At 50.3% G+C, this 21765-nt stretch overlaps 1 protein-coding gene across 1 annotated transcript; it reads right to left on the reverse strand.

Moving 5' to 3' along the window:
- Positions 1-197: 197 nt before the first annotated feature.
- Positions 198-21452, reverse strand: SLC2A4RG (SLC2A4 regulator). The gene is made up of 9 exons (XM_040439105.1): positions 21216-21452; positions 12247-12437; positions 6079-6152; positions 5563-5768; positions 5383-5483; positions 4171-4423; positions 3945-4028; positions 1085-1167; positions 198-913 (listed from the first exon to the last, which is right to left on the reverse strand). Exons 1-9 carry the CDS (start codon positions 21357-21359, stop codon positions 802-804), a joined length of 1248 nt encoding a protein of 415 aa, XP_040295039.1. The 5' UTR covers positions 21360-21452; the 3' UTR covers positions 198-801.
- Between the last annotated feature and the right edge of the window lie 313 nt (positions 21453-21765).

A 21765-nucleotide genomic window follows, 5' to 3' on the forward strand; every position in this document is an offset into this window, starting at 1 on the left:
TGATTGCATTACATACAATCCTATTAACAACTGGCTGCAAAAGAGATTATAACTCATAAATGGAAATGTCTAACGCTTCTTTGAAAAGTTTTTTTTTTTTAGGGGTGGGAGGGTCTTAAGAAGAAGCAAAAGTATAGTGGGGGCAACCCTTTTGTGGGCGGAACCAAGTAATTAAGAAGCGTTTTTTCAGATATTCCATTTTGTGACATGTCAGTGAAAGGCGATCATAAAAGTTTTAGGGATCTAGCTGAGTTCCCACTTTAAATCCAGTATTTCTCCCCTACCTCTAAGTTTAAGAGCCATAAATCTGCTGTTCCCCCATGTCCACAGTGCCTTCAAAAGTGCAAAGCATAGTGCAGCAAGAATTTACGTAAGACCACCCTAAGGAAGGGGGGAAAAAACAAAGAAAACAAAACAAAAAAAACTAAACACATCAACCCCTCTCCAGCACCCAAATAACCCGGCTCCTTTTATCTCACAATATCAAAAATAAATCTGGTCTTCTCTCCCTCGCAGTCCACGAAAAGGAATCTCCGAAATTGGCAGAGCGTTACCTGAGAAGAATCTCCTCATGGCCATCTAGGTAGGGTCCAGCCCACAAGGGGGCAGCTCCAGACCATACAAAAGAAATGCAATCCATGTATAAAAATATTGGATGTATAACAATAGTCCTGAATCATCGGGCTCGTTCACAAAAGGCTGGGAATAAAACTTGAGTTTTAGAGGGGGGGGGGGAATAAAAATGAAATAAAAGCTCAGTTGCGCCCCCTAGGGGCATTTAAAGTTGAACGGCTGCAGCACTCAGTCTATGAACCTCTGACAGGCCTTCTTCCAGCGGCAGGCTGTGCACCACATGTCTTTACGTTCCATCCCGTATACCTTTCGGCATTTCTTGGCTTCCCCGCGGGGCTTCCTGGGAAAAGGTAAAGAAGACGTGGCCTGGATCAGAGGTGGACCTCCGATACCTGCTGAACACTTAAAGCGTGATTTTTAATGACAGGTCACATGGCATAATTATTAGCCCCTGTCCCAGGCACACCAATATGCACATTACAGAGACACAGACTGAGGAGACTCTGCTCACCGAGTCCCGGGCGCTTGCTTTGAATTTGGAGGAGCGGTCAGGATCTGCGGCCTTTTCTCACTTATATTCAGTGTGGGGCGAACCTACAGCAGGAAAATCACACTCAGCGTAATTAGAAGCCACGGGGATCCTTTAGGTCTCTCTACATCCTGCTGCTAAGCCTTTACTGCCACTGTACCGGGAGATCACTGCACACAGTATTTTGTGAAAGTGATGACGGACACTGCTGACGGCTGTGTGCAGTGATCGCCCCACACAGCAGCACTAGGTACATAGTACTAGCAGGGAGCATTCGTGCACATATCTGAAAACAATGGAGCACATTTATTAAGACCAGAGTTTTAGACGCCAGTCTTAATAAAGCCCCATATCTGGTGAAGGATCCTCCGAAGTGATGAAGAGGCAGAAGCCTCTCCATAACTTTGGCGCATCCAGTGCCAGTTCTAGATGTAAGACAGCTTCTGAGCTTGTCTAAAACAAGCGTAGAAAATGGTAAATGAGACCTGCCGGCCCATCCCCTTCCACAATTTTAAATCTGGCGTGAGCGGGGCGAAGTAACAGATACGGGCGCAACTAGCTGTTGCGCTGCCACCTGCACCTAAAATACGCCTAATTTAGGCGTATTTCAGCTTAGTAAATGACCCCCAATGTGCTTCAAGTCAATTTCTCGGCATTAAAAAAGTTGCAAATTATGACAACTATTGTTGAGTGAAGAGAGCTTTGGATGCTTCATCCGAAGTCGCTTTGTTCAAAACTTTGGAATAATACTGTACGGAGATCCGTCTCCATACAGTAATAGAATGTATGGGCTCCAATAAGCCAAAGTTAGTTATTTGCAAAGTCATGTGTGACTTCGCTGAATAACCTCAGTAGTTGATTTTTAAAGTGTAAAACCACTTTAAAACTTGAAATCAAACTCCGCTTCAGTTCCAACTAGTACCTAAGAACCGAAGCCGAGTTCGGTTTCAAGTTTTAACCCCTTAAGGACCCTGGGATTTTCCATTTTTGCGTTTTCGTTTTTCACTCCCCGCCTTCCCATAGTCCTAACTTTTTTATTTTTCAATTCACATAGCCTTATGAGGGCTTATTTTTTGCGGGACAAGTTGTACTTTCTAATGGCACCATTTACGGTTGCATACCATGTAGTAGGGAGCGGGAAACAAATTCCAAATGGGGTAGAATTGGGAAAAAAACGCTATTCTGCGGTAAAATTGACCTGTTATCTTCATTCTCCAGGTCAGTACGGTTCCAACGATACCACACTTGTATAATTTTTCTTGCGTTTTAATACTGAATAAAAAAATTAAAACCTTTGAGGGAAAAGAATTATTTTTTTCCTAACCATATTCTGCCCCCTATAACTTTTTTGTAGCTATGTGTATGGGGCTGTGTGAGGACTAATTTTTTGCGGGACGATCTGTTCTGTTCAGTGATACCAATTTTAAGTGTGTGCAACTTTTTGATCACTTTTTATAAAAAAATGTATAGTTTTTATTTTTTTTTCCACTACGCCATTTGCCGTATGCCATTGATATTGTTATATTTTAATAGTATGGGCATTTTCACACGTGGCAATGCCCATGATGTTTATTTTTTTTATTGGTTAAGTATTTTTATTTTAAGGAAAGAGGGGTGATTAGAACTTTTAGTTTTTTTATATTTGTAAAAACTTTTTTTAAACTTTTTTTTAAGTCACCTTGGGTGACAATAACTGGCAATCATTCGACTGCCCATAGTATTCAGTGATGGCTAAATAGAAGACTTCATTTGCACTATATCAATACAAGGCTGCCATCTAGTGGCCTGTATTGATATATAGATCTAATTGACTCTGAAGCCAGCTTGAGGCTTCGGTCAATTAGATCGAGGTAACAGGTCCCCCGTTCTCAGCCGGGGAACGATGTTACCGGACCGGAAGCGCGCTACTTCCGGTCTGCGCAGATGCCGTGGTCACATTTGACCACGGCATCTGAAAGGTAAGATGTATGCGATCAGCCTTTTGGCTGATTGCATACATGTGCCGCTGGTCTCTGCTATTTAAAATAGCAGAGACCCACGGCTAAGGCACCCACTGCACGCGCGGGCGGGCGCCATGTTTAGGGATCGGACAGCTACATCATGGGTCCTTTAAGGGGTTAAAGTGGTGTTCCACTTTAAAAATCAACTACTGAAGTTATTCAACTGTCACCTACGACTCCGCGAATAACTAACTTCAGCTCATTGGAGCCCATTCTAATACTAATACGGAGAAGGATCTCTGTACAGTATTTTTCCGAAGTTGTGAACAAAGCGACTTTAGCTCAAGCATCCGATGCTCGCTTCGCTTAACACTAATGGCAACTTTTCACTGTTCTTGCCACTTCTGAAAACAGGCAAGAGAAAATGGGAGAGGTTTAGGTCCCACCGCATTTACTATAATTTACACCAGAAACTGTGTAAATTATAGTGCAAAATTAAGCCAGTTCTTGAATTTCTGGCTCACACACTGCTGTCAGACGACTGCTTGTGCCTCCTAATAAATTTCCCAATTTTATACCTTCGTACTTTATACTAACACTGGTGTATGTAACGCCAGTCTTAGTATAGTTGCCCCGGTGACTTACATAGATGCAGAGTCGTCCGCCTTTAAAGGGACTCTCCATACAAAACGGGTACACTGTTCTGTCAACTGCAAGTCCTGAGAGACTGAATCATGACCCAGGTTCTTATAGAACAAAAATGAGTACTGTGTCATGCTCCACCTCTTCAGGACCTGCAATGGGTGGATGAGTTTTGCTTGGAGGGTTCATTAAAGAACAGCAATCCATGCGTTTAACTCCGGGAGAACCCCTTTAAAAGTCGAGGATGGGATGGTACTTACTGGGGGAGCTTTGATTAGCAGGGGCGGAGGAGACTGCCAGAAGCCAACCTTAGATGCGATGGACACACTGATGGGAGAAGGAGCCTGTGGACATGGAAAGTGACGAGTTGTTTACCTGTCATCTATAGATAATACATGCAACGTATGTGCCATAAGTCAGTTTCCTTTATACCGCTACTTCTGGCAGATGTCATTGATCATTACAGCGATAGACAGATGTACTCACTTGATAAGCGTGGTCGGTGTGCACGTGGCAGAGAGTGCTGGGAGCCGACAAGCTGAGAGGGGATACCAGAGGCAGCTCTGTGCTATTGGCTGCTCCAAGGGATCCCGCACAAATGAATGGAGGGGGTCCAGTGGTGGTAGGAGAGGTGGGAGTCAGGCTGGAAAGCCCATCTGTCAGTGTGTCCACATTCACATCCATTTCTGTGTAGTAGAAATCTTCTTCACCGTCATTGTGCTCTGGTCCTGCACACGGTCTGCAGTACATAAACTAGAGGTGAGTAGACCAGTAGGTTATGTGATGTATGTACGTAATTAGCAGAAGTATTCAACCCTCTTTAAAGGGCACTGACAGAATTTTTATATTGATGGTCTACCCTTAGGATAGTTTATCAATATAAGAATGGCTAAGGTCTGACTCCCAGAACCCCGGCCAATCAACTGCTCTGCGGTAGCGCCACAAGCAAGCGCTGCTGTAACCCGGTCCATCCACTACACAGCAGACTGAGCTGTGTAGTTCTGGCGCTGGAGCGGAACAGTTGATCAGGAGTCGGACCCCCGCCGATCTGATATTGATGACCTACTCTAAGGATAGGTCATCAATATAAAAATCCCAGAGAATCTCTTTAAGTTGACAGGCTTATCTGGAGTACAAATGACAGTGGGAGCTTCCACAATAAAGGGGTTGAATACTTCCATAAGCATTTCACAGCTTTTCATTTTAATTTAAAAAATAAAAATAAAATTGAAACAAATAACAGATTGAGAGTTTGAAAAAATACTTTAGGAACATACAGGCTTATACAGACTGCGTAATGTTTAGTGGTAACCCAAACAAATTTATTTTAGGAAGGTTGAATATTTTTGCAAGGCACTGTATTTAACGCCTTCCTGCACCACACTGCCATAAGCTGTGTCTGCATCATCCGAGGCGGCTATAAGCTGTAACGTACAGCTGATGCCCTGCTACAGTGACCAACACTGATCCTGGTCATTTAACCCCTCAGACGCAGCAGTCAATGCTGACTGCAGCACCTATATGGCTCTATAGAGGGGTGAGCTCAGTCTGTAAACCCGTGCGATGACACAGTAGTACTGCTGTAATCACGCTGACCCAATAAATAAAAGAAAACAAGTAATTTACACAAAATGATGAACACAAAAAAAAAAAAGAAGTGCTCATAACATTACACTGCACCCTCATGGTCACACTTACCCCAAATGTGCTGTACGGATATGCTTCTGTATTGCGGCAGACGTGCTGAGGACTTTCCCGCAGTTCTTCCACAGGCAGCGGAACATTAGTCGCCCCGAGTTCTGTAGGAATACAATGGTCTACATCAATCCATCAATACAAATCAACAAAGGGGAGGGAGGGAAATATAAGCGCCCCCACCTTCCTCTTCCGGGGAACAGGTTCACCAAACAGGAAGTGAGTGGTGTCAGAGTCCTCTAGGCCAGCGTCGGCATATGCCAAACAGGGGGCAGACTGCAGGGGAGGAGACGGCGTGGAGGGGATGGACGTGTAGAGCTCACAGCTGTTAGAACCGCTTGAGCTTGATGAAATAATGGAATTCTCAGGGCACGATTCACTGAGACATCCTGTGAACACACCAGGGATGCACCGGTCACTAATAAGACATTTTTAGCACATAAAGGGAGAGATTTATCAAAACTGGTGTAAAAGAAAAATGGCTTAGTTGCCCATTGCAACCAATCAGATTCTACCTTTCATTTTTCAGAGCCCCTTTGGAAAATGTTAGGTGGAATCTGATTAGGTAATTAAGCCAGAAGTGTTCCTATTCACCAGTTTTAATAAATCTCCCCCTATGTCTTGTCTGCATCAGCCATGAAGGTAAACACAATCTACTGCTCACTTTTGGTCATTTTTACATGAACTGTATACAGATACCTGTTCCTGCTCCCAGTACCAAAGGTCCCGAGGACAAGCTGGTCAGAGCGGCCGCTGCTATTGCCTCGTCGAGCCTGGAGAGAAGACACCAATGTGTGATCAACAATCAATTTTTCATCTCACTGGTGTCATCTATGGTACAGCCACATGTGGCATAAGCTCTCGGGGATTCTCTGCAGTGGAAATGCATGTGGATTTGCAGCGTTTTACAGCAGTAGCAAAGTGGATAATATTTTGTCAAATCTCATCCGCACGCTGCAGACATTTTCTGCTTGAAAACACGCACATCACTTGACATGCGGTGCGGATTTTAAATCTGGAGCATGTCAATTTATGTTGCAGCATTTCTGCACCGGCGTGGATTTCGGCCAGATATGCTGGAGCAGACTGGGAACTTAAACAAACAAAAAGTAGCCTCATGTTGTAGGTGGGTCCAAACTGACAGAAAGCAGGGGGCAACAGAAGTAGGGGCCAGCAACAAAATACCAGCCCAGCAGAACCAAATACCAGAGTACAAAATACTGCCGCCCTGCAGCAGCATTCGACTGTATCGCAATCCTGAGGATGCTGAATTCAGGAAGGCAACTTCTGGCGCCTGCCAGGTCCATAAGTACCAGATATGTCTAGCATTAATTAATGCTGAGAGTAGGGGTGGGCGATATAGACGATATGCCATATAAACAATATAAATCTGGCCAACGATAGAGATTTCGTTTATATCGGCATATCGCAGTAGAACATGGCATGCGCCGCTCTCGGCACTCACCATGTTCTCCTGAGCCGGCACAGTGGAGAAGGAGAGAGTTCCTCCCTCCCCACTGTGTGCGGCTGCCGCTGACCACCAATGAGAACAGACTAGGAGGAGGAAGGGAGGGACTGTGGCCACTGAGCCACCAATGAGAACAGAGAGGAGGAGGGGAGGGACTGAATACAAACGTAGCCTGCATATGCCGGCCATATCCCATACCTGGCCTCTATTACTGCGCACCGTGATCTGCTGCGATTAACCCCTCAGGTCCTGAGGGGTTAATTGCGGCGGATCACGGCGCACAGTAATAGAGGCCAGGTAGGGGATATGGCCGGCATATGCAGGTAGCTACATTTGTATTCGGGCATATTAACTATATTCATTGGTGGTGCAGTGGCCACAGCCCCTCCCATCTACTCCCCCTCTTCGAAGTATTACATTAATTGCGCTTCCCCCCCCCCCACCTTCCACTCGATTAAATCATTGGTAGCAGTGGCCCCAGGGTGGTAGCTTCTGATCGGAGCCCCAGCAGTGTAATCGCGGGGCTCCGATTGGTTACCATGGCAGCCAGGACGCTACTGAAGCCCTGGCTGCCATAGTCCGCTCCCTGCTGCTGTGTGCACTATGCACAGAGCAGCAGGGAGAGTGTGAAGTCCTATTCACCCTAATAGAGCTCTATTACGGTGAGTAGGACAAGGGTTTTAGCCCCTAAGGAGGCTAATAGTTATTAAATAAAAAGTAAAAAATAAAAAAAGGTTTACCCCCCAGAAATATAGAATATATCGCGATATAATTTGAAGCATGTGCGATATGCGATATATATTGCAATATAGATTTTAGGCCATATCACCCACCCCTAGCTGAGAACATCAGGCTGTTATCTAGCTGGCTGGCGGCCGTGAGGTAGGGCTCGGGTGAGCCCCTCCTATCGGGTCTAAGGCCAGTCCCTGGCTGCAGATACCTTTATGGTCCCTCATAGTAGAGGGGGTCTGCGGTAAACACTAAAGGCTTAAAGAGCAACTACCAGTAAACCTTTGCATCAAATTTTAATATGATGTCCCTAATGCCATAAAAAAACTTTTTCAAGTTTTCAAATGGTTTTATACTTATAAAATCAAATGCGAAAGTAAGTCAACTAAGTCACGAGCGACTTTGCGAATAACTTACTTCGGCTCATCGGAGCCCATACATTTTAACCCCTTAAGGACTCGGCCCTATTTCACCTTCTGGACTTGGCCATTTTTTGCAAATCAGTGCTGATAACTTTAAAACGCTTTGACTTATCCAGGCCATTCTGAGATTTCTCTACTTCTATAATACATAGTAATACCTCCAAAAATAGTTATTACTTTACATTCCCCATATGTCTACTTCATGTTTGGATCATTTTGGGAATGATATTTTATTTTTTGGGGATGTTACAAGGCTTAGAAGTTTAGAAGCAAATCTTGAAATTTTTCTGAAATTTTCAAAAACCCAATTTTTAGGGACCAGTTCAGGTCTGAAGTCACTTTGCAAGGCTTACATAATAGAAACCACCCAAAAATGACCCCATTCTAGAAACTACAGTATTCAAAACTGATTTTACAAACTTTGTTAACCCTTTAGGTGTTCCACAAGAATTAATGGAAAATAGAGTAGGAGTAGGAAAGGAATGCTATACGGTTTTTGGAAGTCAGATTTTGCTGGACTGGTTTTCTTGACACCATGTCCCATTTGAAGCCCCCTGATGCACCCCTAGAGTAGAAACTCCATAAAAGTGACCCCATCTAAGAAACTACACCCCTCAAGGTATTCAAAACTGATTTTACAAACGTTGTTAACCCTTTAGGTGTTCCACAAGAATTAATGGAAAATAGAGATGAAATTTCAGAATTTAAATTTTTTGCCAGATGTTCCATTTTAATATTTTTTTTACTTTTACAAAGCAAGGATTAGGGCTCTTTCACGCTTGCGTTCTTTTCTTCCGGCATAGAGTTCCGTCGTCGGGGCTCTATGCCGGAAGAATCCTGATCAGTTTTATCCTAATGCATTCTGAATGGAGAGAAATCCGTTCAGGATGCATCAGGATGTCTTCAGTTCCGGACTGGAACGTTTTTTGGCCGGAGAAAATACTGCAGCATGCTGCGCTTTTTGCTCCGGCCAAAAATCCTGAACACTTGCCGCAAGGCCGGATCCGGAATTAATGCCCATTGAAAGGCATTAATCCGGATCCGGCCTTAAGCTAAACGTCGTTTCGGCGCATTGCCGGATCCGACGTTTAGCTTTTTCTAAATGGTTACCATGGCTGCCAAGACGCTAAAGTCCTGGCAGCCATGGTAAAGTGTAGTGGGGAGCGGGGGAGCAGTATACTTACCGTCCGTGCGGCTCCCCGGGCTCTCCAGAGTGACGTCAGGGCGCCCCACACTCATGGATGACGTGTCGCATGGATCACGTCATCCATGCGCATGGGGCGCTTTGACGTCATTCTGGAGCGCCCCGGGAGCCGCACAGACGGTAAGTATACTGCTCCCCCGCTCCCCACTACTACTATGGCAGCCAGGACTTTAATAGCGTCCTGGGTGCCATAGTAACACTGAACGCATTTTGAAGACGGATCCGTCTTCAAATGCTTTCAGTTCACTTGCGTTTTTCCGGATCCGGCGTGTAATTCCGGCAAATGGAGTACACGCCGGATCCGGACAACGCTAGTGTGAAAGGGCCCTTAACAGCCAAACCAAACTCAATATTTATGGCCCTGATTCTGTAGTTTACAGAAACACCCCATATGTGGTCGTAAACAGCTGTACGGGCACACGGCAGGGCGCAGAAGGAAAGGAATGCCATATGGTTTTTGGAAGGCAGGTTTTGCTGAACTGTTTTTTTTGACACCATGTCCCATTTGAAGCCCCCCTGATGCACCCCTAGAGTACAAACTCCAAAAAAGTGGCCCCATTTTAGAAACTACGGGATAGGGTGGCAGTATTGTTGGTACTAGTTTAGGGTACATATGATTTTTGGTTGCTCTATATTACACTTTTTGTGAGGCAAGATAACAAGAAATAGCTGTTTTGGCACCGTTTTTATTTTTTGTTATTTACAACATTCATCTGACAGGTTAGATCATGTGATATTTTTATAGACCAGGTTATCACGATGCGGCGATACCTAATATGTATACTTTTTTTTTTATTTATGTAAGTTTTACACAATGATTTCTTTTTTGAAGCAAAAAAATCATGTTTTAGTGTTTCCTTAGTCTGAGAGCCATAATTTTTTCAGTTTTTGGGCGATTACCTTGGGTAGGGTATGATTTTTGCAGGATGAGATGACTGTTTTATTGGCACTATTTTGGGGTGCGTGTGACTTTTTGATCGCTTGCTATTACACTTTTTGTGATGTAAGGTGACAAAAAATTGTTTATTTAGCACAGTTTTTATAAAAAAAAATTACGGTGTTCATCTGAGGGGTTAGGTCATGTGATATTTTTATAGAGCCAGTCGATACAAACGCGGCGATACCTAATATGTATACTTTTTTATTTATTTATGTAAGTTTTACACAATAACAGCTTTTTTAAAACAAAAAGAAAATGATGTTTTAGTGTCTCCATATTCTGAGCCATAAATTTTTTATTTTTTGGGCGATTGTCTCAGGTAGGGGCTCATTTTTTGCGGGATGAGGTGACGGTTAGATAGGTACTATTTTGGTGGGCAAACGCCTTTTTGATCGCTTGCTGTTGTACTTTTTGTGATGTAAGGTGACAAAAAAATTGTTTATTTAGCACAGTTTTTATTTTTTACGGTGTTCATCTGAGGGGTTAGGTCATGTGATATGTTTATAGAGCCGCGCTCAATACGGACGCGGAGATACCTAATATGTATAAAAAAAATATTCCCCCTATTTTTTTTAACTTTATTTGGGGAAAACTACGTTTTTGGTTATTTTTACTTGAAACTTTTAATTTTTTGGGTGGAAAACTTTTTTTTTTCAACCTTTTTTTTCACTTTATTTTTTGTCCCACTTTGGGACTTGAACTTTTGGGGGTCTAATCCTTTACAATGCATTCCAATACTTCTGTATAGGAATGCATTGGCTGTATGAGTAATACTGTGTGTATTACTCATACAGCCCCCTGGATCTCACAGGCTCGTCACCGGAAGGCAGCGCAGATGCCTCAGGAAGGCATCGCGCTGCCGTCCATGCCATCGGGTCCCCCCCACAGCCCCATGGGGACCCGATGGCACCACTGCCGCACCAGGTAAAAGCCCCAAACCGCAGGTCTGAATTGACCTGCGGTTTGCGGCAATCGCCGACACGGGGGTAGGGGGTGGCAAGGTGCCTGCTCAATGATTTGAGCAGGAACCGGGTTCCGATCACCGCCCGCCGGGCGGCGGTGATCGGAACAACACATGACATGGGTCCTTAAGGACTCGGGAACCATGCCGTACCGGTACGTCATGGGTCCCTAAGGGGTTAATTGTGTACAGAGACGAACCTCTGTACAGTATTAATCTGAAGTTTTGAACAAAGCGACTTCAGATGTAACATCAGAAGCTCGCTTCGCTGATCACTAGATTTTTTTGAATTTTCCATGTTAATATATAAATTTAAACAAAAAACATAAAATCTTGCAGTTTTCGTACTGGTCACTGAGCCTAATAATAGGTGTCACTTCTTGGTCTGTACAAATCAGTTTACTGCAGTTACCTGCTTATCTGTCATTGTAATCCTGCCTGCAATGATATCACCTCTATGTATAGATGAGACAAGATCCATCATTCACCATAGATGATTGTCAGAGCTTATCTATTTTTTCCTTGTACAATGACCTCTGCACAGATCACAGAGCATGCCTAGAAAACTGTCCCACAGAATTCACTAACGTCTCCTCCTGACCCTTGTGTCTATGGCGCACTGGGCTGCCGTAAAGCAATTTTCTTAATGCTGTTAAGAACAGGCAAAATGGCCTCCTCATAATCATGTTCATCAGAAAATAAAAACTGATTAGAAAAAGGGATATACACGACAATGAAAAAAAAATGCTTAAAGGGATTGTCCAGGATTTTGACACTGATGGCCTAGCCTCACGATAGGCCATCAACATCCGATTGGAGGGGGGCACAACACTCCACTACCACTCTGATCAGCTGTTCCGTTGTAGCTTCAGCGCAGAAATGACACAGCTCTGCCCCATGTAGAGAGGACAGAGCTGCGCACTGGGTGCAGCGCGGCAGATACCAGCTCCGTCCAGCTGTGTAGATACAGCACCGGAGGCACAAAGAAACAGCTGGGTGCGGAGTGTTGGACCCCCACCAATCTGATAACGAGGACAGAAAATCAACATTAAAATCTCCGAGAACCCCTTTAACATTCAAAATACATGAGGTATTAGAGGGATAAAGGAAAAGAGTACAATGTAGTGGTGTCCCATCCCTGACCTGTGTTTGGGGACGGGAATAACAGTGGACAGCACTGGATGGGTTCGGCTTTGCACAGGCTGACAGCCTGACATTGCTGCTCTTGGGTGCTGCAGGGCTCCATAGAAACTGTCCTGATACTGCCCAGGCTGTACGTCCAGCATCTTGCCAATGTGAAATGATGTTCTGGCGTCGCTGAAGAACAGAGAGACCTGAAGAAAGAGATTGGAAAAAAGGTCATGCCCCATACTGTGTCATATGCAATGTTATAATAGAAAATTACGGGAAGATAATGAATCTTTATAGGTATCAACCACTGTCATTCTGCTCTGCTGCCCTCTGGTGACCAAAGCAGGTTATGACGGGTGTTGGTTAGTAAATAGAGGGGCAGAAATAATAATCCACTCTACTGTTTAGATTGTTAGGGTCTGTTCACACAACCCAAATCAGGGTCATAAAACGCCCATCACCATTTAAAACCAGATGACTGGCACACATTTAAAAGGCAAATGTAGTAATAGGAAAATGAGCGAGCACTCATACACTTGGCAACCAGATTGACATGTGCAGAAAATATTTATTAAATCCCCATAAAATACAAGTAATAAAATTTATAAGAACAATGTAGCAATAATATACAACATTACAGTCACATATATTGTGGTAGATATGATCGACACTATATTCATATGACTCAATAGTGTCGATAAATTCAATAGTATATATCTCACCAAAAAACTTCAAGTATATGCTGTTATTTGGGAAGAGGGGTTATTATCTTCTAGCGCTCTATCCCAATTTGGGAAACTGAATGTCACTGAAAATGTTGTAGGTGTATTCACTGGGAGCGCAATATGTTCATAAAGTGTCCACAGGAATCCTGATAATGTGAAAAGTCTCTTATAGCATATCCTATTAAGGTCGATATGAGCTTTGGATTGAAGAAAACTTTAAATCGATGTTTGGCTTACCGTCTAGCGTCTGCTTTCTCCCTATTGCTTCAATGGAGCTTTAAATATTTGCCGGCTTATTCAGTCGCTCCATACAGCAAGCTGGTTTAAATTTTGCGGGAGTTCCAAAGATCGCAGGAGTTACCACTCTGTTCCGCAATTTCCTTTGGTGCAGCTTTCAACGATAAGAATAGTTAATCCTTTACTGTAGAGATTTTCTTCTGTATGGCCATACAGTGTTATCGGAGGCTTTTCAATGCAGGTACATCACTTGTTTCACCATACGCGTTACGGGTAGATTCACTCTCCCTTCCTCAGTGGACCACTGAGTGAATACACCTACAGCATTTTCAGTGACATTCAGTTTCCCAAATTGGGATAGAGCGCTAGAAGATAATACCCCCTCTTCCCAAATAACAGCATATACTTGAAGTTTTTTGGTGAGATATATACTATTGAATTTATCGACAATATTGAGTCATATGAATATAGTGTCGATCATATCTACCACAATATATGTGACTGTAATGTTGTATATTATTGCTACATTGTTCTTATAAATTTTATTACTTGTATTTTATGGGGATTTAATAAATATTTTCTGCACATGTCAATCTGGTTGCCAAGTGTATGAGTGCTCGCTCATTTTCCTATTACTACATTTGCCTTTAAGAGAGGGTGGGGTGATTCCCTCTATATGAGCTTGCAGCACCATACCTTAACTACTTGCTAGTGAGCCACCACAACCTACCACTATTTTTTGTACACATTTAAAAGGCCTTTACACTGGCTGAAGGAAAGGGCATGGGGGTTGAACAAAGCAGGCTTTTGTTATGTTGGCAACTCTGGGAAGATATGCCGCCGACCAGTGCACAATTTCATGATCCGATCAGCTGACAAATTAGCTCGCCTGATCGCCAGCGCATCAAGAATACGGCTACACGGCGACATGTGTCGTCGTACCCTGGAGTCCCATGACCACAGCTTCTGGAACACAGGTAACTTCTCTAAACGGACAGTTGGATGGGAGGACACGTTTTTGGAACGCAGCAACCGTCATGCAAGTAGAGGTCTACAACTTATGTGCTTGGTGATTCATATCCACCCCATCTCTGCTTGCTGGCAGTGAATGAGAACATCCTTGTTTGAAAACAGGGCCTGAAAACCCTGCCCTGGCCTAATGCATCAGACTGCTGAGAGTCTGTTACCACAGCATCAGTGCAGGTAATATGTATTTCATACCTTTTCACTTCACTGACTGCAAGCAGAGAGTCTGAAAAATTTGAGGAATTGGGGCAGGGGGTGTGTATAGCTCCCGGGTGTCAGTATGAGGGAGGGTCGAGGGGTTTGTATCTCCCGGGTGTCAGTGTGAAGGGGGAAAAGGGGGGGGGGGGGTCAGGTGGTCTGTATGTCCCAGGTGTCAGTGTGAAGGGGGAGGAGCTGGGGGTGTGTATCTCCCGGTTGTCAGTGTAAGGAAGGGGTTCAGGGGCAGGGGGTGTGTATCTCCCAGTTGTCAGTGTTAGGGGGATGGGGGGGGGGGTCAGGGGGTGTGTCAGTATGAGAGAGGGTCGGGGGTTTGTATCTCCCGGATGTCAGTGTGAGGAGGGGCAGGGGGTGTGTATCTCCCAGTTGTCAGTGTTAGGGGGATGGGGGGGGGGTCAGGGGGTGTGTCAGTATGAGAGAGGGTCGGGGGGTTTGTATCTCCCGGATGTCAGTGTGAGGAGGGGCAGGGGGTGTGTATCTCCCAGTTGTCAGTGTTAGGGGGATGGGGGGGGGGGGGTCAGGGGGTGTGTCAGTATGAGAGAGGGTCGGGGGTTTGTATCTCCCGGATGTCAGTGTGAGGGGGGTTGGGTCAGGGGGTGTGTACCTCCCGGGTGTCAGTGTGAGGGGGGGAGCTGGGGGTGTGTATCTCCCAGTTGTCAGTGTTAGGGGGATGGGGGGGGGGGTCAGGGGGTGTGTCAGTATGAGAGAGGGTCGGGGGTTTGTATCTCCCGGATGTCAGTGTGAGGGGGGGGAGCTGGGGGTGTGTACCTCCCGGGTGTCAGTGTGAGGGGGGGAGCTGGGGGTGTGTATCTCCCAGTTGTCAGTGTTAGGGGGATGGGGGGGGGGGGTCAGGGGGTGTGTCAGTATGAGAGAGGGTCGGGGGGTTTGTATCTCCCGGATGTCAGTGTGAGGAGGGGCAGGGGGTGTGTATCTCCCAGTTGTCAGTGTTAGGGGGATGGGGGGGGGGGTCAGGGGGTGTGTCAGTATGAGAGAGGGTCGGGGGTTTGTATCTCCCGGATGTCAGTGTGAGGGGGGGGAGCTGGGGGTGTGTACCTCCCGGGTGTCAGTGTGAGGGGGAGGGGGGTTCAGGGGGGGTGTATCTCCAGGGTGTCAGTGAGAGGAGGGGGGGGGGGGGTCAGGGGTGTGTACCTCCAGGGTATCAGTGTGAGGGGATGCTGGGGGTGTGCATCTCCCGGGTGTCAGTGTGAGGGTGATGGGGGGAGTGTCAGTATGAGAGAGGTTCGGGGGTGTGTACCTCCCGGGTGTCAGTGTGAGGGGGAGGGGGGGGGAGAGTTGGGTCAGTGGGTGTGTATCTCCCGGGTGTCAGTGTGAGGGGGGGGGAGCTGGGGGTGTGTACTTCCCGGGTGTCAGTGTGAGGGGAAGCTGGGGGTGTGTATGTCCCGGGTGTCAGTGTGAGGGGGAGCTGGGGGTGTGTATGTCCCAGGTGTCAGTGTGAGGGGGGGGGGGGGGGTCGTCAGGGGGTGTGTATGTCCCGGGTGTCAGTGAGGGGGGGGGGGTGTATGTCCCAAGTATCAGTGTGAGGGAAAGCTAGGGGTGTGTATCTCCCGGGTGTCAGTGTGAGGGGAAAGGGGGGTCAGGGTGTGTGTATTTCCCGGGTGTCAGTGTAAGGGGGAGCTGGGGGGGTGTATCTCCCGGTTGTCAGTATGAGGGAGTGCCGGGGAGGTGTATCTCCGGGTTGTCAGTATGAGGAGGGGCAGGGGGTGTGTATCTCCCGGGTGTCCGTGTGAGGGGGGGGGAGCGTATCTCCCGGGTGTCAGTATGAGGGGGGGTCGGGGTGTGTATCTCCCGGTTGTCAGTGTGAGGGGGATGGGGGGGGTCAGGGGGTGTGTCAGTATGAGAGAGGGTCGAGGGGTTTGTATCTCCCGGGTGTCAGTGGGAAAGGGAGGGGGTGTCAGGTGGTGTGTATGTCCCAGGTGTCAGTGTGAGGGGGAGGAGCTGGGGGTGTGTATCTCCCGGTTGTCAGTGTGAGGAGGGGCAGGGGGTGTGTATCTCCCAAATGTCAGTATTAGGGGGATGGGGGGGTCAGGGGGTGTGTCAGTATGAGAGAGGGTCGGGGGTGTATCTCACGGATGTCAGTGTGAGGGGATGGGGGGGGGGGGGGGTGAGGTGTATCTTCCGGTTGTCAGTGTGAGGGGGGTTGGGTCAGGGGGTGTGTATGTCCCGGTTGTCAGTGTGAGGGGAGTTGGGTCAGGGGGTGTGTATGTCCCGGGTGTCAGTGTGAGGGGGGTTGGGTCAGGGGGTGTGTATGTCCCGGGTGTCAGTGTGAGGGGGGTTGGGTCAGGGGGTGTGTATGTCCCGGGTGTCAGTGTGAGGGGGGTTGGGTCAGGGGGTGTGTATGTCCCGGGTGTCAGTGTGAGGGGGGTTGGGTATGTCCCAGGTGTCAGTGTGAGGGGGGTTGGGTCAGGGGGTGTGTACGTCCCGGGTGTCAGTGTGAGGGGGGGTTGGGTCAGGGGGTGTGTATGTCCCGGGTGTCAGTGTGAGGGGGGTTGGGTCAGGGGTTGTGTACGTCCCGGGTGTCTGTGTGAGGGGGGTTGGGTCAGGGGGTCTGTACGTCCCGGGTGTCAGTGTGAGGGGGGTTGGGTCAGGGGGTGTGTACCTCCCGGTTGTCAGTGTGAGGGGGCAGGATTCAGGAGGGGTGCATCTCCCGGGTGTGAGTGTTGGGGGGGGGGTCGGGTCTTCAGGCGGTGTGTTTGTCCCGGGTGTCAGTGAGAGGGGGGGGGTCAGGGGGTGTGTACCTCCCGGTTGTCAGTGCGAGGGGGCGGGATTCAGGAGGGGTGCATCTCCCGGGTGTGAGTGTGGGGGGGGGGGGTCGTCAGGGGTCGTCAGGGGGTGTGTTTGTCCCGGGTGTCAGTGAGAGGGGGGGGGGTCAGGGGGTGTGTATGTCCCAGGTGTCAGTGTGAGGGGAGGATTGGGAGTGTGTACCTCCCAAGTATCAGTGTGAGGGAAAGCTAAGGGTGTGTATCTCCCGGGTGTCAGTGTGAGGGGAAAGGGGGGTCAGGGTGTGTGTATTTCCCGAGTGTCAGTGTAAGGGGGAGCATCTCCCGGTTGTCAGTATGAGGGAGGGCCAGGGGGTTGTATCTCCCGGTTGTCAGTATGAGGAGGGGCAGGGGGTGTGTATCTCCCGGGTGTCAGTGTGAGGAAGGGGAGCGTATCTCCCGGGTGTCAGTATGAGGGAGGGTCGGGGGGGGAAGGTGTATCTCCCGATTGTCAGTGTGAGGGGAATGGGGGGGTCAGGGGGTGTGTCAGTATGAGAGAGGGTCCTGGGTGTGTATCACCCGGGTGTCAGTATGAGGGAGGGTCGGGGTGTGTATCTCCCGGTTGTCAGTGTGAGGGAGGGTCGGGGGTGTGTGTATCTCCCGGTTGTCAGCATGAGGAGGAGCAGGGGGTGTGTATCTCCCGGGTGTCAGTGTGAGGGGGGGGGAGCTGGGGGTGTGTATGTCCTGGGTGTATCTCCCGGTTGTCAGTGTGAGAAGGGGCAGGGGGTGTGTATCTCCAGGTTGTCAGTGTGAGGGGGATGGGGGGGGTTAGGGTGTGTGTATCTCCCGGGTGTCAGTGTGAGGGGGATGGGGGGGGGTTAGGGTGTGTGTATCTCCCGGGTGTCAGTGTGAGGGGGATGGGGGGAGGTCAGGAGGTGTGTATCTCCCGGGTGTCAGTGTGAGGGGGATGGGGGGTCAGGGGGTGTGTCAGTATGAGAGAGGGTCGGGGGTTTGTATCTCCTGGGTGTCAGTGTGAGGGGGAAAGCTGAGGATTTGTACCTCCCGGGTGTCAGTGTGTGGGTGGGTGTACCTCCCGGTTATCAGTGTGAGGGAGGGTCAGAGGGTGTGTATTTTCCGGGTGTCAGTGTAAGTGGGAGCTAAGGTTGAGTATCTCACGGGTGTCAGTGTGAGGGGGGGGGGGGGAGCTGGGGGTGTGTATCTCCCGGGTTTCAGAGTGAGGGGGAGGGAGGGTCAGGGGGTGTGTATCTCCCGGATGTCAGTGTTGGGGGGGGAGCATCTCCCGGTTGTCAGTGTGAGGGGGATGGGGGGGTCAGAGGGTGTGTCAGTATGAGAGAGGGTCGGGAGTTTGTATCTCCCGGTTGTCAGTGTGAGGGGGGGAGCTGGGGGTGTGTATCTCCCGGGTGTCAGTGTGAGAGGAGGGGGGGGGTTGTACCTCCCGGGTGTCAGTGTGAGGGGGGGAGCTGGGGGTGTGTACCTCCTGGTTGTCAGTGTAAGGGGGAGCTGGGGGAGGGGTGTATCTCCCGGTTGTCAGTATGAGGGAGGGTCGGGGGTGTGTGTATCTCCCGGTTGTCAGCATGAGGAGGGGCAGGGGGTGTGTATCTCCCGGGTGTCAGTGTGAGGGGGGGGGAGCTGGGGGTGTGTATGTCCTGGGTGTATCTCCCGGGTGTCAGTGTGAGGGGGGGAGCGTAGCTCCCAGGTTGTCAGTGTGAGGGGGATGGGGGGGTTAGGGTGTGTGTATCTTTCGGGTGTCAGTGTGAGGAGGGGGGGGGTTGGGTCAGGGGGAGTGTACCTCCCGGGTGTCAGTGTGAGGGGGGAGCTGGGGGTGTGTATCTCCCGGGTGTCAGTGTGAGAGGGGGTGTGTGTGTGTGTGTGTGTGTGTGTGTGTGTGTGTGTGTGTGTGTGTGTGTGTGTGTGTGTGTGTGTGTACCTCCCGGGTGTCAGTGTGAGGGGGGGGAGCTGGGGGTGTGTACCTCCCGGTTGTCAGTGTGAGGGGGGAGGGGGGGGGTTGGGTCAGGGGGAGTGTACCTCCCGGGTGTCAGTGTGAGGGGGGGGGAGCTGGGGGTGTGTACCTCCCGGTTGTCAGTGTGAGGGGGGGGGAGCTGGGGGTGTGTACCTCCCGGTTGTCAGTGTGAGGGGGGGAGCTGGGGGTGTGTACCTCCCGGGTGTCAGTGTGAGGGGGGGAGGGGGGTTGGGTCAGGGGGTGTGTATCTCCCGGGTGTCAGTGTGAGAGGGGTGTGTGTGTGTGTGTGTGTGTACCTCCCGGGTGTCAGTGTGAGGGGGGGGGGGGGTTGGGTCAGGGGGTGTGTATCTCCCGGTTGTCAGTGTGAGGGGGGGAGCTGAGGGTGTGTACCTCCCGGGTGTCAGTGTGAGGGGGGGGGGGAGCTGGGGGTGTGTACCTCCCGGTTGTCAGTGTGAGGGGGGGAGCTGGGGGTGTGTACCTCCCGGGTGTCAGTGTGAGAGGGGGTGTGTGTGTACCTCCCGGGTGTCAGTGTGAGGGAGGGAGCTGGGGGGGTGTACCTCCCGGTTGTCAGTGTGAGGAAGGGGGTTGGGTCAGGGGGTGTGTACCTCCCGGGTGTCAGTGTGAGGGGGGGAGCTGGGGGTGTGTATCTCCCGGGTGTCAGTGTGAGAGGGGGGGGGGGGGGGGGTTTACCTCCCGGGTGTCAGTGTGAGGGGGGGAGCTGGGGGTGTGTACCTCCCGGTTGTCAGTGTGAGGGGTGAGCTGGGGGTGTGTACCTCCCGGTTGTCAGTGTGAGAGGGGGGGGGTTGGGTCAGGGGGTGTGTATCTCCCGGGTGTCAGTGTGAGAGGGGTGTGTGTGTGTGTACCTCTTGGGTGTCAGTGTGAGGGGGGGGGGGGGTTGGGTCAGGGTGTGTGTATCTCCCGGGTGTCAGTGTGAGAGGGGGGTGTACCTCCCGGGTGTCAGTGTGAGGGAGGGAGCTGGGGGTGTGTACCTCCCGGTTGTCAGTGTGAGAGGGGGGGTTGGGTCAGGGGGTGTGTATCTCCCGGGTGTCAGTGTGAGGGGGGGGGGGGGTGTACCTCCCGGGTGTCAGTGTGAGGGGGGAGGGTGTACCTCCTGGGTGTCAGTGTGAGGGGGGGAGCTGGGGGGGGTGTACCTCCCGGTTGTCAGTGTGAGGGGGGGGGGGGGGTTGGGTCAGGGGGTGTGTATCTCCCGGTTGTCAGTGTGAGGGGGGGAGCTGAGGGTGTGTACCTCCCGGGTGTCAGTGTGAGGGGGGGGGGGAGCTGGGGGTGTGTACCTCCCGGTTGTCAGTGTGAGGGGGGAGCTGGGGGTGTGTACCTCCCGGGTGTCAGTGTGAGAGGGGGTGTGTGTGTACCTCCCGGGTGTCAGTGTGAGGGAGGGAGCTGGGGGGGTGTACCTCCCGGTTGTCAGTGTGAGGAAGGGGGTTGGGTCAGGGGGTGTGTATCTCCCGGTTGTCAGTGTGAGGGGGGGAGCTGAGGGTGTGTACCTCCCGGGTGTCAGTGTGAGGGGGGGGGGGGAGCTGGGGGTGTGTACCTCCCGGTTGTCAGTGTGAGGGGGGGAGCTGGGGGTGTGTACCTCCCGGGTGTCAGTGTGAGAGGGGGTGTGTGTGTACCTCCCGGGTGTCAGTGTGAGGGAGGGAGCTGGGGGGGTGTACCTCCCGGTTGTCAGTGTGAGGAAGGGGGTTGGGTCAGGGGGTGTGTACCTCCCGGGTGTCAGTGTGAGGGGGGGAGCTGGGGGTGTGTACCTCCCGGGTGTCAGTGTGAGGGGGGAAGCTGGGGGTGTGTACCTCCCGGGTGTCAGTGTGAGGGGGGAGCTGAGGGAGGTGTACCTCCCGGTTGTCAGTGTGAGGGGAGGGGGGGGGGGAGTTGAGTCAGGGGGTGTGTACCTCCCGGGTGTCAGTGTGAGGGGGGAGCTGGGGTGTGCAGCACCTAGGTGTCACTAGGGGGAATAAGATACGAGCCCCGGGTGCATTATAACATGGAAAGGGGGTGTAGCTTGCGGGTGTCAGCGTGAGGAGGGGGTGTGTGCTGTGTAGCGGAGCAGCTATGCCCCTCCCCCCATACCTCAGCTCTCTCCCCGCAGGCTCCTAGGTTCTGCGGCGACGTTTCATCAATACGGGCGGTAGAAGTTGCTGGTTTGTGAAGGCGGAGTGGAACCCCGGTGCTCCCGGCCGCTCTGTCAAGGGCTCCGGTGCTCAACGTCGCCATCTTCCCGAGGAGAAGGGGGGAGGAGCAAGAGAGAGAACCGACCAACGGAGAGCGCGCACCGGGACCCCGCCCACACTGCCGCCTTCTCCACCAGACCCGCCTTCCTCCGCCTCCAGAACTCATCTTACTACTTTTATTGGCTGCCGCCGGATACCAAAAAGACCACGCCCACCATACTCTCTGGCACGTGGCCAGGCCTTGGTCTCTCATTGGCTGCTCCTTGTTGTTGTTCGACAGGCTGGGTCACGTGCTTAGGATAGGGGCGTGGTGGGCACCCCGCCCCCCAGAGAATTCTTAACTCTTTCGTGGTATGAGGGGGGCGTGGTCCGGCCGCTTGTCTGTGTGTTCGTTGTTGACATTGTAGCTCGCCGTCACCTGTCCATACAGGACTGCGCGTGCTGTCTCC

The sequence above is a fragment of the Bufo bufo genome, chromosome 6, assembly GCF_905171765.1.
Source record: "Bufo bufo chromosome 6, aBufBuf1.1, whole genome shotgun sequence".
Classification (NCBI taxonomy): domain Eukaryota; kingdom Metazoa; phylum Chordata; class Amphibia; order Anura; family Bufonidae; genus Bufo; species Bufo bufo.